The 16,900-nt window shown below is 38.2% G+C and overlaps 2 protein-coding genes across 3 annotated transcripts in view; one reads left to right on the top strand and one right to left on the bottom strand.

Moving 5' to 3' along the window:
- The first annotated feature begins 481 nt into the window (after positions 1-481).
- On the top strand, positions 482-7,141 carry CRYBA1 (crystallin beta A1). Its single transcript, XM_019739438.2, has 6 exons — positions 482-591; positions 1,951-2,015; positions 2,998-3,116; positions 4,604-4,745; positions 6,193-6,335; positions 6,977-7,141. Exons 1-6 carry the CDS (start codon positions 561-563, stop codon positions 7,122-7,124), a joined length of 648 nt encoding a protein of 215 aa, XP_019594997.2. The 5' UTR covers positions 482-560; the 3' UTR covers positions 7,125-7,141.
- A 1,072-nt stretch (positions 7,142-8,213) lies between these two features.
- Positions 8,214-16,900, bottom strand: part of NUFIP2 (nuclear FMR1 interacting protein 2) — a 28,162-nt gene continuing 19,475 nt past the window's right edge. For both annotated transcript variants that reach the window (XR_012492292.1, XM_019739506.2), the window contains one exon: positions 8,214-16,812. Coding sequence is in view for 1 of the 2 variants with exons in the window: in XM_019739506.2 (XP_019595065.2) it covers positions 16,760-16,812 (53 nt within the window). In the remaining variant the exon portion in view is untranslated. The remainder of the gene's footprint in view (positions 16,813-16,900) is intronic.

Raw genomic sequence — 16,900 nt, 5'->3', positions numbered from 1 at the left:
TTTAATAAAATAGCTACTGGGAGATTCATGTCTACTAGTCAACTGTAATTGAATTATATATATATATATATACAAAGATTTCCAAGAATAGAGTGAACCATTATTTTTCTTAAGAAAATTCAGAATTGTAATAATCCTTTATATTTTTTTAACAATAAAAAAGATGTGTTTTCTGTATGGGAAGCGAGGTGTCTTTTCATGTATTCAATATGACATGGGGTCTTAGGAAGGTCCTTGGGTGGTGTCAGAACACTGGAGAAGGACAGGGGACAAACACTCATGCAGAGACCTGTCCTCACCTCCAAGCTGCTCTGAGACCGGGACCACAGCAGCCCAGGCAGGCAGCAGCCGCCAGCCTCACCCACAGAAATCCTGTCTGGATTTCTGTTTCCGAGTTTAAACAAAGGCCTGACGGATGCCTGCCCAGCAGGCTGAGCCACCAAAGCTTTGGGGATCAAAACAAGAAAACAAAAGCAGAGAGAAAGAAGAGTGCTGACAGAGCCCGAGACCATTAGTCTGCAGAGCTATAAAGAGCAGGGCCACAGAGAAAGTGGCACCACATGGAGACCCAGACTGTACAGCAGGAGCTGGGTGAGTAAGGTCCTGAGGGGAACTCTGGCCCTTCCTTTCTTTCCCCTACAGAGACAGGCCCAGGAGGGGGCCTACTTTTCCTGCCTTGTGGTCAGAGCTTCCTGGGAGGGCTGCAGAAGAGTGGGGAACTCTGTGAGGAGGAAGCCTTCTCTTGTCACCCCAAGAGGAGACAGTTATATGGCAGTAACCACTGCCCTAGTAATCACGGCTGGGAGAGAGAATGGGGTCCCAAGAATGACAGGCTCCTGGGACACAAGGAGAAGGCATGGATGGGGGTGGGGGTAGGAGGTGAGAAATGCTTATTCAGAGGGTCAGAATGGAAAGATATATCACAGAATTTACATGCATCAGTCCCTGGGCCTGATAGAAGCCTGAGGAAAGGGCCATAAATGGGTGTTCTGAGCCAAGAAACCTGATGCACACCTGCCTGACTACATTCTTCCCTCCCCTCTCCCCTCCTCCTTTACTCTTTGTACCATCTTTTCTGTCTACTCAACCTCTATGAGCCTCAGTGTCCTCATCTGTAAAATGGGGATGATGATAGTACTTACCTCATAGGCTTGTTGTGAAGATTCAATGTATTAATGCGTGTAGAACATTTAGAACAGGGCCTGGCATAGAGTGAGCCATTGTTAAGTGTTAGCCATTATTATCCTCTTTTTTCCCTCACTTTCCTTCAATAAGTCTTTTTCAATGGCACCCATTCCCCTACCTCCAATGCACCACTGTCCTAACATGGACTCAGCTGGGTGCTACGTCAGTCACTCAGGAGACCCAGGCCCTGCCATTGAAATGTGCACCAGGACATACTCAATAGGAACACAGGTAAGTCCTGTGATGAGCGCTAGAAATCAGGAAAATCGCTGCAGGCTGGGGAAAGCAGCCAAGTTTCTGCGAGGAGGCAAGACCAAAACTGGGTAGGTTTAGAAGACAGAGAAGTAGAAAGAGGGTGGCAGCATGGCCATACACAGCCGGTCAGCTTGAGGGCCATGAGGAGTTTGTTGAGTAATATGAGGGGCTGGATTAGATGGTTGCCAAGGAGTTTATATTGAGGTTGTGAGACTGAGGTAAGGCTGCCACCTGTAGGGGGCGCCTGGAGGCAGGCCAGAGGAGAACTACAGTCATCAAGGGGCATGATGCTTGTGTCGTGCTTTACCTGCAGTACTGCTTCTAATCCTTACAACAACCCTGCCCGTATAAGCTCTAGTGATGGAAGACAACCGAGACTCGGCTAGTGAGAGGCAGAGCCAGGATCCCAGCCAAAATCTATTACTTTCAAACTTCCTTTACTTTCCCCCGTGCTCCATCACCTCATCCCCCACCCGAGGCCATGCCACTGGTGTGTGTTCTGTCTTTCAGAAACCTTTCCGACCACCAAGATGGCTCAAACCAACCCCATGCCAGGGTCCGTGGGGCCTTGGAAGGTAAGCTCATGGAAAATTGAGGAATCCAATAGGGCAGGGGGTGAGATGCTGCAGGCTGTTTTTCCATGGGGCAGTGACCTACCAATAAAAACACCAGTTTGTAGGGGAAGGGGCCCATCCAGGTCCAGACGCTCTCTCTGGATGGATCTCTCAGGATGCCCCACTTGGGCAGAAGAAAGATGACCCTGGAAGCTCATGATTGGTGGGCGATTATACCTATAGTTTTCTACTTCAGCATTCCTCTGCTAACATCATCTTGAAATACAGCAGCCCAGAGTGGGTTATGCCATGGAGAAGCTGAGGGCCCAGAAATGAAGAGAGATTTGCTGCCAGATCCCAAATAAGTGATAGCACCCTGGTCTCCTGACCCCCGTCCTGACATTGGTTATGACCATTGTCTAAAGTGGCTGCTCCTCAGGCTTTTCTGTTTTCCCCAACACCCCTACCCACTTCATTGGGTCAACTTGGAAGGCAGTCCACAGCTTTGGGAGCTGCCTTCTAGCCAGGATCATGAGCCAAGTTCTAGTTCAAGGCCTGAAAGAGGTTTATTACAACTCTCTCTCTACACCTTAAGTTTCATAGCAGGTGTGGCTGGAGAAGCTAAGAAATAACTGACAGGGAGCCCCTGGGACTCCCAGAATCCTGGCCCCTAGGCCACACTTATTTAGGAAGCACGGTGAATAAGTCCATGAATCTTTGGTCTGTCCACTGGGCCAGCTGTTGTCTGTGGCAGACTATTCCTATCATAAACCAATCCCCACACCTCATCCTTAGCCTGGGCATATGAACACCACCAACCAGTGGTATTAATTCAACCCCCTTCCTACCATGTCTATACTGGAAGACACCTCATCAGGCATCGTGGGCTACAACTAATGATGGAAAACGTAGGGTCAGACACATGCTAAGCTGTTGACCAGGACCTCTGTTCTTCCTGATGTACCACATTCTAGCTCTCTTTTCCAATTTAATCGTATTTCAGATAACCATCTATGACCAGGAGAACTTCCAGGGTAAGAGGATGGAGTTCATCAGCTCTTGCCCAAATGTCTCTGAGCGCAGTTTTGATAACGTCCGATCTCTCAAGGTGGAATGTGGCGTGTGAGTATGGACCTCGGTAGAACCTCAGGCCTCTTATTTCCAGTCCCTTCGAACATGGGACCATAAAGCTGGGGATCAGGGAAGAAAGGTGTTCCCCCAGACTCCAATCATTTCCAGGAGAGAGGCCTCCAGACTGGTGTAATCTCCAAAGAAAACACTACATGTGTAATTTAGTAACTCAAAGTTAGAAGGAACATGAGGATTTTAGTGGCTTGGTACTAGATTTGTGGGGAATTGAAGAAATACATATCATGGGGTAGGGCAGTGAGTTATCAGATCTGTGCTTCTGAAGCCCATAGGCTGCTACCTACCTCGGAACAGCCACAGGCCCCTTGAGATTTTCTTGCCTGCAGAAGAGAGGAAACTGTCAAAGGGCAACCTCTTTCCAGCTAACTCCCCTCCTCCACGTCCCAGCACAGACACCACTAACCAATGTCTCTGTGGAAAAAGGAACTCAATCCCAGGACTTGAGAGCCATATAGGTTCCTAGCAAGTCTTCCAGGAGTTTTTTGGTGATGGTTAATCTCCTTGATGAGGAAGACCTCTTGTTTTGCCTTCTGACTCTTGGCAAGGTGGTTGAGGCCTTTATCATTAGCCTGAAAACACAGAAAGGAAAGGACTCTCCTTTGGCCTAAGCAGAACTGGCTTTGCATGTAGATAGGATCCTATAAGTTGCCCACCACCATTGAGCTCTTTAACCCTTTAAAAGGAGTAATACTTTAAGGTGTCACCAGTAACTGAGACCTAGTTGTGAAAAATTGATCTGAGGTGTTTTAATAAATAAGGTACAGGTATGTAACAGCAGGAAAGAACCCACAAAGTGACAAGGAAAACAAGAGACCGGTAATCCATCAGCTACCTATTCATCCCTTTGCTTCCTTAGGAAGAAGCCGGTAGGTTTGGCTGGAGCCAAAGCAATAGTCAGTCACTTTTATCCTGAACCTGGAGCTCCAAGTAAGTAAGGTAACTTGGAAAGAAAGGAAATATAACTTTAGACTGCTAATACCATTACTCAGGCCAGTGAACTAGACCCTTTCAGTGGATCATCCCGAAACAAATATCACAACTACAAACCTGCTTAGTGCAGCTGCCGTGTTTCCTTGAAAAAAAGACCTAGCGGACAATCAGCTCTAATGCATCTTTTGGAGCAAACATTAATATAAGACCCGGTATTATATTATTATGATGTTATATTTATTATATTGTTACTATTATATAAGACCTGGTCTTATAGTAAAATAAGACTGCGTCTTGTATTAATTTTTGCTCCAAAAGACGCTGATTGTCTGGCTAGGTCTTATTTTCGGGGAAACATGGTGCCAGCTCATTCCCTACTTCTTGTGATAAATGTATTACTTTATATGGCTCTATTGGAATTGGCTTGATATTTTACCCCACTATTAACATCTAAAACAAAAGATGCATTCTCCCTGAGGCCACATAGGCTCTGAACACTGCAAACAAACACCACTACTTGTCTTTGGCAGCTGGATTGGTTATGAACATACCAGCTTCTGTGGGCAACAGTTCATCCTGGAGAGAGGAGAATACCCTCGCTGGGATGCCTGGAGTGGGAGCAATGCCTATCACATCGAGCACCTCATGTCCTTCCGCCCCATCTGTTCATCTGTGAGTCTCTGAAATTTTCACTTCTGTGCATGTGGGGGGGAATGGGGCAAGAGAGGGTGCATATGGACTGACACTTAATGTTACTTCTCATCAGTTTTGCTGACATGTGGCAGGAAGAAGGCTAAAAGTAAAAAAGAGAAAAACTCCCTGTGTCTAAATCTACCTTTTTTTTCTCTACTAATGGTATTTTCATTAAGCTAAAAGTAAAGGCCTTCTTATATGTAGCAGGAAGTGGACACTCAAGAGCCCAAATCTTCAAAAGTGCAATAGGATAACTAGTGAGAGCACTTACCTTGTAGTCAAAAGTAAATCTTTGGCCAAATTTCAATCTGTATAACATTTTACCTAGAAACAGGGAAATACTGAAGTAACCCTTGTTACTTCAAGGTTACTTCAAGTAAGGGGTATGACCGAAGATATAGGTAAGTCTTCCAGTCTTATCTTTGATTCATAATAACCTTATTTATAATACTACGCACATTATTCAATACTGCATCTGACTAGGATGCTTCTAAAGTCTTTAGAGTTCAAGCAGAAGCAGGGTGATTGATCTTCAAGGGTTTGTTGAAAATGAGCCCTATATTGGGAGACTAAGGCTGGGCTTCCAAATATTCGTCTATATCATGTGATTTCCTCAAGATTTTAGTTGTTAATGATCTCATTTTAAAGTCCTACCAAAATTCAAGTAGTGAAGAAGTTATAAACAGTTATAGATCTAAACAGTTATAGACCTAAAAAGTACTGTCCTATCTGAATATGTTCTCATCTCACTTGAATGCCACATTTTTCCCTCTAAGGTATACTTTACACATAGTGCAATGCACAGATCATAAGTGTATATGCTCATGAGTTTTGAAAAATATGTACACCCATGTAACCAGCACCCTATTCAGATATAAAACAATTCTATCACCCTATTAAAGTTCCCTGGTGCCACTTTCCAGTCAATTGCTCCTCCCCACATTCTATCACCAGGGCTAGTTTGGACTGTTTTTGTACTTCAGATAGGTTAGTCTCTGCTTCTTAATGTTTGTGTAGTATTCACACCCCCTACTGGACTTTATTTCCAACACTGTGTACACACACACACACACACACACACACACACACACTTACTTTCCCTATTAATTTGCAGGATCTTTTTCTACATTAGTGAATATTAATCCCTTGGTTAGCTGTGTGTCCCAAGTATTGTTTCTGCTGTTATATTTTCATTAGTCTTTCATGTTCCAAAGTATTATATCAGTTATTTGTACATTTTAAATGCTACGGTATTAAACTGGATTAAACAGGATTATGGGTAAATTTTTTCTTATAAATCTCCACATTGCCTGAAATATTTGTATAATCAATATCATGTACTTCCTCCTGTATTTTTATTTTGAAAAATACAGTAATTAAAAAATTAAGATAGCCATAATATTTAAAAAAAAATTTGGGGTTATAGAATCCTAAGGAGTCCAAGATTACCATCTTTGAGAAAGAAAACTTTACTGGACGCCAATGGGAGATCCGTGATGACTACCCCTCCTTGCAAGCCATGGGTTGGTTCAACAACGAAGTCGGTTCCATGAAGATACAGTATGGGGCGTAAGTGCAAGAACAGGGTTGTAACTCATTTCAAAGTAACTCTTGCAGGTGTAAATCTTGTGAATATTCATATCAATGGTTGTCTTACCAAATTTCATACATCAACATCATATTGGTATGGCTGTCCGACTTATTAGTAATTTTGAATCTCAAATTCTTGGTACCAACTACCACTTAAGGTCACTGTTTTTCTCCTCCACATTCCTCTATGGAACCATGTACAGTGTTACCTCAGTTTTTGAACGTAATCCACAAGTCCTGAAACGTTCAAAAACAGCCGACAGCGAGGCCTCAGGATCTTGCACTCAGCGGAAGCCGTGTGACATGTTCGACTTCTGAGTTATGTTCGAAAAACGAAGCATTTACTTCTGGGTTTACGGCGTTCATAAACCAAAATGTTCAATGGAGATGTTTGAAAACTGAGGTACCACTGTATATTGATTAGTCTTATACCTTTTTCATGATCAAAGTTAAATTTCAATTAATTGTAACCATATTAAGCTCACAAATGGTACCTAGCACATTTTCTAAGCCTCGAAGAATTCCATTACCAATTGTGTTGAGGAAAAAGGCTCAGGTTTTGGGGTGTTGACCAGGTTCCTAATTAGCTTCAATAATCCAACATGTTTTGGATTTTCTAGCTGGGTTTGCTACCAGTATCCTGGGTACCGTGGCTATCAGTATATCTTGGAATGTGACCATCATGGAGGAGACTATAAACACTGGAGAGAGTGGGGTTCTCATGCTCAGACTTCCCAGATTCAATCGATTCGCCGAATCCAGCAGTAGATTGAAAGCTCTAAGAGAATTCCTCAAGCATGAGACCTTGCGAAGCAATCTAGCATGAATTTTATGTTCTGCTCACAGACATTTCTTCCAAATGTTAGTTGCTGAAATCCACAATAAATGTCATTTAAAAAAAAAATTTGTAGACTGAATTAACTACCATGCTTTATGTGACTCACACTTATGTGGCTGAGAATTTTTAAAGACAAGCTTCAGTAAAACCCCCAATTCTCTTTGTGTCCTTGAAAGTCACTTACCAGGTCACGGACAATTCTTCCCTCTCAAATAACATTAAAGCATATATAACCCAAATGTATCAGTCTCTATAGTAACACTCTTGGTAAATGTTTCTGCATCTTTTCTCATCTTTTATTCTAGTAATGTTGATGTCAGCATTGATTTTTCATCTTGTGACAAATCAATCCTAAACAAACTTAGGAAGTTTCTCAAATATGCATTGCCACATATTTCTACATAGAGTTATGAATAAATACAGAATCTTGGCAACTTATTCTAGTTGCTTAATTGCTTATCTCAGTTTTGGTTTCTTATTTCAACTGGAAGAACATAAGGCTCAACGTCATGCAAAGACAGGATAGCTGCTTTCACAGCTGCTTTTTCCAATAAACATGCCATTCTAAGCCCCTTAATAACCTGTTCGCCTCAGACCTACAGAATCAGACTTTTGGGGGGAAGGGCCTGGAATTGTATGTTGAACAAAGTTGCCAGGTTATTTTTATCATGCACAGGGCTCTGTATTCAAATATTGACTTTTTCATATGTTAACTGGGTGACCTTGAGCAAGTCAATTAACCTAAGATTCAATATAGTCATAATAGGGGATCATAAAAACACAACAAACTCTTAGAGTTGCCATGAGTAATAAATGAGACAATCCATGCAGAGAGGTTAGCATGTGGCCTGGCAGTATCTTAGCACTTATAAAAAAAGTCATGACATATAACCATGGTACATTTAAGACTTAAACTGGTACATTTAACCCTTTGAAAGTGTATCATTATCAATGTCACAATATTAGTTTTCAGTAATTTTTGTTAATTAAAGCACACAAAAGATGATAACACAAACATCTCAGAAACTTTAAAATTTTTTATTCAACAATGTACACTTATTGTCTCTTAATTTGATCTACAAATTTCTCAAGTCTTTTTTTTCTGATAAAATAAGTAAATCTGGGTATGGATGTAGAGTGTTTGTAATTTGTATTTTTAAAACACTGAACATGAAGTTAAGACATTCATAAAGGAAGATCATCACGTAATTCACACTTCCTCAGAATCCATAACATCAGAAACAGCTATGCAAATACCTAAGCATTTAGCAAAAGGGGAAATTTCTGGCCAGTGTTCTTTCACCTAGAAAAGGCCTATCTTTTTGACTGGGCAAAACAAACATTTTTTTTTTCTTTTTTTAATTGGGAGAGGGAAGGAAAGACATCCTCTAACATAATTGTAGTCCACTAATTATCCTTTTCTCCAGATTAAGAGGTAACTCAGCTCCTAAACGCCAATGCACAAAACACAGGAATTACTTTGCTCCTCCAACTACGTTCTAAGACTGAACATAAGTGAACTGACAGATGCTGATAGATGGCCAGAGCCATTTCTCTACATTTATGCCTTTTAAGGCCATGCATGATGGCCACCTTTCGAGTCTTGACTAGTAGACTTCGTTTCTAACTGTCACTTGCAGTGAAGATACAGAAGGGTTTTGCTGTGTTTTCAAAGTCAACATACATCAAGAGCACACTTGATGAGCGAGAAGTAACCCTCGTCTATACACAGGAAAAAGCTATAAAACAAATATTTTTTATATCTAGAAGCATGGGGGAAATACCATTAGCATCATCTTCTACTTAAACGTATTAGCCTCTTCTACAAAGGTCCTGAAGAGATTACAAAACAATCTTTAAACGATGATTGACAAAACCTGGCCAGTACATCTACACAATCTTTTATGTACACATACATGTGAAGTAAGGCTATTTATTTAGTACATGCAGACTGCAGCAATTTAACCAAATTTGCCCAAATTCTACACTTGTTCTAACTGGGCAATTTTTAAAAGACATACATTAACTTTAAAACAACCTGTGCTTAGATCTTTAAAGAACCTAATGATTCTAATCTCGTCAATCATTCATTCATTCATTAAACCAAATTTATGCTAAAGTGATAAAGGTAAAAAGGTTATCCTACCTTTAAAACAGGTTTAAGTCATAAAATTGTCACAGAACTCCATGTGGCAAAGGTCCTTCCTTCATTTTAGTTTGAATTATTTCCCATTTCTATTTGAACAAATAAACCAAGAATTTCACTGAGGATGAGTCCAACAGTTTGTAAAACTGATATAACTGCCCTGTTTCAAGAAAAGCCCTTTAGTAGATACAAGTCAAGCTCTCATTTAAACTGAAGTTTACTAAAATAGGTGTCAGTTTTCCTTTTCTAGTTCCACTGATGAGCTAGCCCAGAACTATAAATTTGAGCCATGTATCTAAAGATGGTGAAGCTAAGAACAGCAAAATAATAGGTCACTTTTGGTAATGACACACAAACTAAACTTTCAAAACATGTGCATAGCTTTATTCATCTACTTAGATCTAACCTTTTCATGGAGCTTCAGCAAAATTCTAGTGTGCAAAATGCATTTCTAAAACGTAATGCAAGCAAAGCGTTTCACATTTACACTGGCAGAAAATACAGAAAAACTAACAAGTCACATTAGGGAGAGTTCAGATCTTTTTTTTTTAATGACAAGAATTGCACAGTTCATTATTTTGAGACAATTGTTGCAGACATAAATATTTAAAATTTTCTAAGCAAGGTGCTTTAACAATAAAAAATTTTAAAGTTGGAAAGAGCCAATAACTTGGATCATAGCTCACATAGAATTTCAAATTAAAGCGGACTCCATTATCTCCCTAGATTTTGCAAACAATGCTTTTTATAACACTTTTTTTTTTTTAATAACACTCAAGGAAACTGCAAGCTGAAACTTTTTTCAAAGCACACAAGAAATGGTGTAATCACATTACTTGAAGAAGGTGCTGAGGGGGGAGGGAAAGGGAATGAAGAATCCTTTTACTATTTCCCACTACAGAACAGCCACTAACAGACTAAGAAAAAAGAAACAACAAAAAATGTAAATTAAATCACTTCCCCAGTTTATAAAATAGTTCCAGTTTGTGACAAGATCTATAACTTTAAACAGAGAGCACCAGTTGGGCGATAGAATGAGCATTTCATACTGCATAAAAATCAGTGAGGTGGTAAGAACCATCAACTATCTCAGGCATTACTACATGGCCTTCCCAATGTTTATTTTTTCAATATACATGCAAGGCACATTGATATAAAAATAGATCTCTGGCCAACAAATATATTAAATAAGCAAATTAAAATTTTGGCTTTGCAATATTGGCAACATCAAAACATAACCAGATAGCTTTGGACCACATATCTTTCTCATATTCCTCCACCCCATTTGGTGTTTTCTTCCTCCATTATTTTGGGTTTAATCTCCTTCAAGTTTGGGTATGTGCTTGAGAAATGACTTTCCTTTTGTCAAGTAGCATTCCTACTAAAGTTTAACTTGATTAAATAAAAATATACTAGAGAGAATAGTTGGAATTTTGATTGATTTAACTAAATATGACTGGCTTGGACATTATTTCTTCTGTATACAAACAAAAAAATAAGTCCCCAGCTTATATAGTAGACAATTGTTTTCTAAAATAGACCAGCAACAAACCAATGATACTACCCTTTAAGCCATTCTTCCCAACTCCTCTTTCTGAGGCAGAGAGGAAACAATAGAAATAAAACTAAGATTTAAAAGATTTTCAGTAGTAGAAGACATTTTAAGGCCAAAAAGTGTAATACTAACAAAATTTTTATTTTCCTAAGTTATTATCCTTCATAGGCCAATACCATAAAGTTATTTGTACTGATTCCCTCCCAAAGAGAATTTTTAAATTCATTCACTTGTTAGTGGCTGTGCTACAGGAAAGGTATCAAAGCAACCTATAAAGGTATGGTATATCGTAATGTAAAAAGTGCATCACATTCTTGATTTTCAGTTTCATAGCAGCAGCAGGATTAATCCAAGACAGAAAACAGTTGTATTTTCATTCTAAAAATGCAACAAATACCTAATGAAATGTATTCAAGATCATGAAAAGATCCTCCTGTATAGAGGATAAAAGACCAATAATAGACAAACAGGGGCAAACTAAAGCCATTCATTCATATTTACACATTATTAACCATTTTTGTTAACACCAAATCTTTACACAGAGCAAAAGAAATACTTTTAATAAAGCAGACATTACTAAAGCAGTATCCATTTTGGGGGCCTTTGTTTAGCACCTGAGGAAAATAAGGGTATATGGAAAGCTATATAATTTACCTCAAGTTGGTTTGTTGGTCTGTAGAGTAAAACTTTGATACACAATGAAAGTGAAACTGAAATGGAAGATAAATGTTTGTAGCTATTCTAATAAGGCTGTAGAAAAGGGATACTGCATTGGAAAAAATGTAGCTATTTTAATAAGGCTGTAGAAAAGGGATACTAGTGTTATAAAATGGCTTTAGAACTCTGGACATAAACAAAATTGTATGGATAAATAGGGAAGTCTGTATCAGCAATCCCGTCACACGGGAAGACTGTTCCATAGGTTTCTAGCCCATAACTGCTATTTGACACTTCCAGTAATGGAAAATCAACATACCACTCATGCTTCACTGGGTGTTTTGATTATACAGACAACTTAAAACACTATGCATTCATAAAACCTTTCTTGAGTAGCAAAACTGTGAAATTTAACTCATTAAAGCAATGCTTTTGAGTGGAGCCAATGATTCATCACTCTTTGTACCAACCCAGGGTGATCCTGGTTCTCACATCTGACCCAATTTAAGTATACTTAAAGAGAAACATTTTGATACTCAAAGCAGAAGCCCATCTTTCTCACCATAAAAGAATCCTGGTGCTGTCCATTAATTACATTAAAATAACATCGATATTAAAAACTAATAACCTATGTCTCTCTGCAAACTTAAGAGCAGCTATACTTCTAGTCCTGTCCCCTCTCCTTTAAATATGAATACTTTGGGGGGGGGGGAACCCTTTTAAAACCCAGCCGTTAAGTTCTAAATCAGAATCTAAACTAACTGGTGCAGCATCAACATACCTGATCATAAAAACTACTGTCCAAAATATGTACTTATCCCACTATAGTGCTGCAGTTAGCATAGGTGGGCTAGAGGGATCAGAGGTGTGTTATTTGAGAATACGGTCCAGTGGCATAACTATACTCATAATCCTTGGAAATAAGACTTTTAATCTATTTCTCTAAAGAAGAAAGCCTTGAAAGAATGACTCCCTTCTTATTCAGCGGAATTTAAAGTCAAGTCTTCTTACAGATTTCCTTGCCTGTGGCCATTTGGTACATGACGTACGACTTCACACTAAATGGCTTTTTCATGTTTAAAAAAGTTTATAGTGAAAGATAAACCATTAGATGCCTCCGATTGGGTTAGCAATAAGCCTAACAACCAAGTATGAAACTACCACTGCTATGTAACCTTTTTCGAATAAACACATTTTGTATTATGGACAATCCTCTTAACTGAGGTTTGTAATATTTTCCCTAGAAACTTATTGAAAAAACAATGCACTTTTTTTCCTTTATAAAGTATTTGCAGATTCTGAATGACTAGGTTAAGCAGGTGATTAAGGAGAAGAGCAAAATTCTAAAATGGAGAGAACCTCTCCAGCCATTTATTTCAAGAAAAAACAAACTGGCATTAACAAATTCCTAATTATCTATCCCCTCCTAGAAAGGTAGAGGAGGAAGGGTTAACTACAGATGCTGTAAATACACTTTATGTGAAAGTTCATTACTAGGTCAGAGGAAAGGCTATGCAATTAACTTCAGTTCAGCAAAGTGGGGGTGAATAAGGAGATAAATACACCCTGTCTTTTGTGGGGAAGGGGAATTATTCAAGACATCTACAAGAGAGTGGTATGTGACACAGAAGCCTACAATCAAGACAGATTTAAAAAGAAATCTTCACCCATAATTAGTATCCTCATAGCTATTAAAAAAATAGGTCACGATTTCATTCTTAGTGCCATTTTTCAACTACCCTTTTAAGGATTAAAACCACCTGACTTTATTCTGTGTAATGAAAACAAATGGCACAAAATAAATACAAGTTCATTCTCTGAACACTAATATAATAATGTCTTACACACATTCATTTACTCATTTTTAGTATCTGCTTTCCCACACACACAAGCATTCAACACACACACAGACACACACCTTTTCAGTCTTTATAATGGAGGGATGTTAAAAATCCCCTCTAGACTGTATTTGGTTTATGCTACAGTACTAATACTCTGAGTTGAAGGAAAATTCTTTATACCAAACAATAACACATTAATGTTACTTAAATGTGCTAAATTAATCACAGCTGAAGTTTGTTTAGAAGCTTACACAAAAATAATCAGAAAACAGATCAACTCTTAAGATTTTTGTTTTTTTAATAAGTGCTCTGTAAGGAATTGTGTGAGGACCTAAGGAGAAAGATTACGACAAGTAGAGTTAAATGTTACCAAACAGCACAAAGGATATCTGTCCCAAAGTCCTGCTTGTACCTAGGCAATTAAGTCCATTAACCCAATGCCCAAAAATACTGATAGTTAATATGATGGGGCACTAGGATTCCCAGAAGGTTAAGAGAAATTTCTAACTATATACCTCTAACCATATAATCAAGGAAATTTCAGTGGAGAAATCAAAGCGAAATGTTGCATTGTTTCATTTAGAAATGAGACTCTCAAAAACCTTTGGACAAACAGAAGGGGTACATTCTCTTTTTGGCTTCTTTAAACATGGAGGCCTGAGGGATATGGAAGGGAAGTAGGAAAGCAACAACAGCTTTCTGGAGATAACTGTCTAAATGTTGCTTCTAAATTTAAAAGCCCCATTCGGATGGCGGCTGGTTTTTCTTTCTTTCTTTTTCTATTTTTTTTTTTTTTTTTAAATATATATTCATTCAACCTCTGTATGTCACAAACCCAGAAAGTTTCTTGTGAGTTGTGAGACAGAAGAGATTTAAAACTCCAGGCAAGCAAATTTGACATTTAAAAAAAGTAGTGGGGCTTGGGAGTGGGGGTGGAATCTGGCCCTAAGGCGACAAGTGGTTACACAAGGCAATTGAACACACAGCAGAACTTTAAAACCTATAAAACAAACTGGAGCCTTTTTTTTCCCTTTAATCAACCTTATATCTTTTTTTCAACTTTTTGAAAATTTTTATTTAAAAAAAGTAACACAAAAACACAGACTTCTTTCACTTCAGTATGTGGTATGTTGCATTTTCCAGTTTGTTCAATGCTTTAAAGCTCAAGGATGCCTCTACTTTTAATTGTACACGGGCCTGAAGCATCCTAGCTTTTGGCAAGCAGGCAGGAGACTCGACAAAAATCAAAATAGGAACAAGGCAGACTAAATGCAGGGCACATCTGTAAACATATTATACATTGGAAAATTACAATTATCAGTAAAAGTGATACAGTTTACAGGTGAAATGAAACTATCTGGAACTGGCCTACCACAAGTTTCTGAACCTGGACTGATACAATAAGATATATATATATATATATATATATATATATATATATATATATATATATATATATATATACACACACACACACACACATATATATATACATATATATATATATATATGTATGTATACACACACACACATATATATATGGTGTATAAAGTTTTGTTTACATCAAGTGGAATTGGCAATCCATGCTTATACTTTTAAAATCTAAGCAGGGCAGAAATCCAGACTATAAAGATAATTTTCTCTATTCTATGTTGAATCCAACAGCTTCTTTCACAAACTACTTGTTAAAAGCCTTAAATAGTCAACAAAACAAGAAAATTCATCCATACTACAGTCGCTCAAAACTGGGTATTTCTTAAGCAAAGGGGTTGAGCAAAAGTAGCTACTTTCTCCCCAAATACCCCAGGGGATCCAGTCTACTTTTATTAGAAGACTACACTTCTCTATATAAATGCCCTGCTATTTTAACCTGTACTTGACATACATGGATATACTAATTTCTTCTCTCCGTGTGTGTGTGTGTGTGTGTGTGTGTGTATGTGATGCTACGTAAGGCGAGAGAACTTGTTTTTATGCCACTAACATCACCCAACCATAAATTGGACCCTTCAATTCTCCACACACACAAAAAGCTCATTTTAGCATGCTATATACAAGCTGCAGTGCAACAGGATGGCAATGTGATGATAAGACAGGGCTAATGCTCTTCTCTGCCCAAAAGAAAATTTCCAGAATTTCACATTATTTTCCTTAAAAAACCCATTTTGCTCTAGTAATAAAATATATTTATTAAGATATAATTAGAAGCTAACAAGCTCAGAAGTATAGTTTGCATGAAAACACACCCTCTATAGGCAGGGTTTATTACCTCCTCACTGGCTAAAAACATGAAAAGTTTTATAGTTTTCATGGACTTTTTTTCTTCCCCTTTTAGGCAATTCTGAAAAATTAAAAGAGAATTTACAGAAAGGTACAGAAGTTTCTCTTTAGATGTTTGATGAAAAACAAGGAAAACAGCACATTTAGTGTTAGTGACAGAGCAAGTCTGGAGCACCTACAGTTGAAAAGCAGAATATATTTTTGCTCCCACTTATACAATTACATTAAAATATGGGCATAGGAATATTTTTCCATATTAAATTTCTAAAGCCAATTATTTGTTCTGTAACTTTTTAAAAAATGACTCTCATGGATTCTTCACTTGTTAAAGTCCAATATGTAACCAAACCCAAGTGAATTATGTACCACCAACTATTCCAGAATTGTAGAACTTCAATGCCCTCCCCTATCCCCACCCCAGAAAAAATAAGAAGAGAACATTTCCCCAATACCCCACAGAGGCTTCTTAACTCCTGGCAAGACATGCAAATCATATTCCCTAAAAAAATACACCTCTGCAAACTTCAAAGCATTTATCCAGCATTCTCGCAGGGCTCAAAGGATAACCAAAAGATCAAGGGAGGAATGGGGGGAAATGTTGAATCATTCTGGGTTCCCCGTGATTAGTGTATCACATTAGTCACAGAACAAGATACAGAGATCTTTTAAGTGGATTTGCCTTTCCAGTGGGTCATTTGTTGCCCAAGTTGATGACAGCAGAACTTTAGAACCACGCTTGTTAACAAGTCTATATTCATTAACCACTTGCATTCACACTTAAAAACAAAAATTAACAAAAGGAAAAAGAAAAAAAAAAAACTATTCAGTACCGGAGATTAAATAACCATGTGTAGTCTCTTGAAATAAATTTGATTCCTTAAGAAGTCTAATTACTTTCAGTTGCCTTTTTTTAAATAACTATATATATATATGTATATATATATATATATGTATATATATTATCCTGTGATTCTACTTATGGTTCCTCTGCTGCGTTGAAGAGATCTAGGAGCATAAAAGCCTTGTGTCCCCCATGAACGGTGGCTCTAATGCTGCAGAAAGGTTACAAATAGGCAGTCTGGTCCTTCATTGATCTGGACTATCCATGGCTTCATTGTAAGTGATTATCCTTTTGGGATCTGGAGGGAAGGTTAAAAAATAAATACATAAATAAAAATAAGATCTGGAATCCCCAAATGTCCACATTCTAATAATAAATTCCAAATA

The sequence above is a fragment of the Rhinolophus sinicus genome, linkage group LG15, assembly GCF_036562045.2.
Source record: "Rhinolophus sinicus isolate RSC01 linkage group LG15, ASM3656204v1, whole genome shotgun sequence".
Taxonomy (NCBI): Eukaryota; Metazoa; Chordata; class Mammalia; order Chiroptera; family Rhinolophidae; genus Rhinolophus; species Rhinolophus sinicus.
This window is presented reverse-complemented; position numbering and strand designations above follow the sequence as displayed.

Excerpts from the sequence above, each read along its gene's own strand:
- CRYBA1 (XM_019739438.2), top strand. The coding sequence starts at position 561 with ATGGAGACCCAGACTGTACAGCAGGAGCTGG. Across the intron at positions 2,016-2,997 it reads GGTCCGTGGGGCCTTGGAAG|ATAACCATCTATGACCAGGA; the intron begins GTAAGCTCATGG and ends ATCGTATTTCAG. Across the intron at positions 4,746-6,192 it reads TCCGCCCCATCTGTTCATCT|AATCCTAAGGAGTCCAAGAT; the intron begins GTGAGTCTCTGA and ends TTGGGGTTATAG.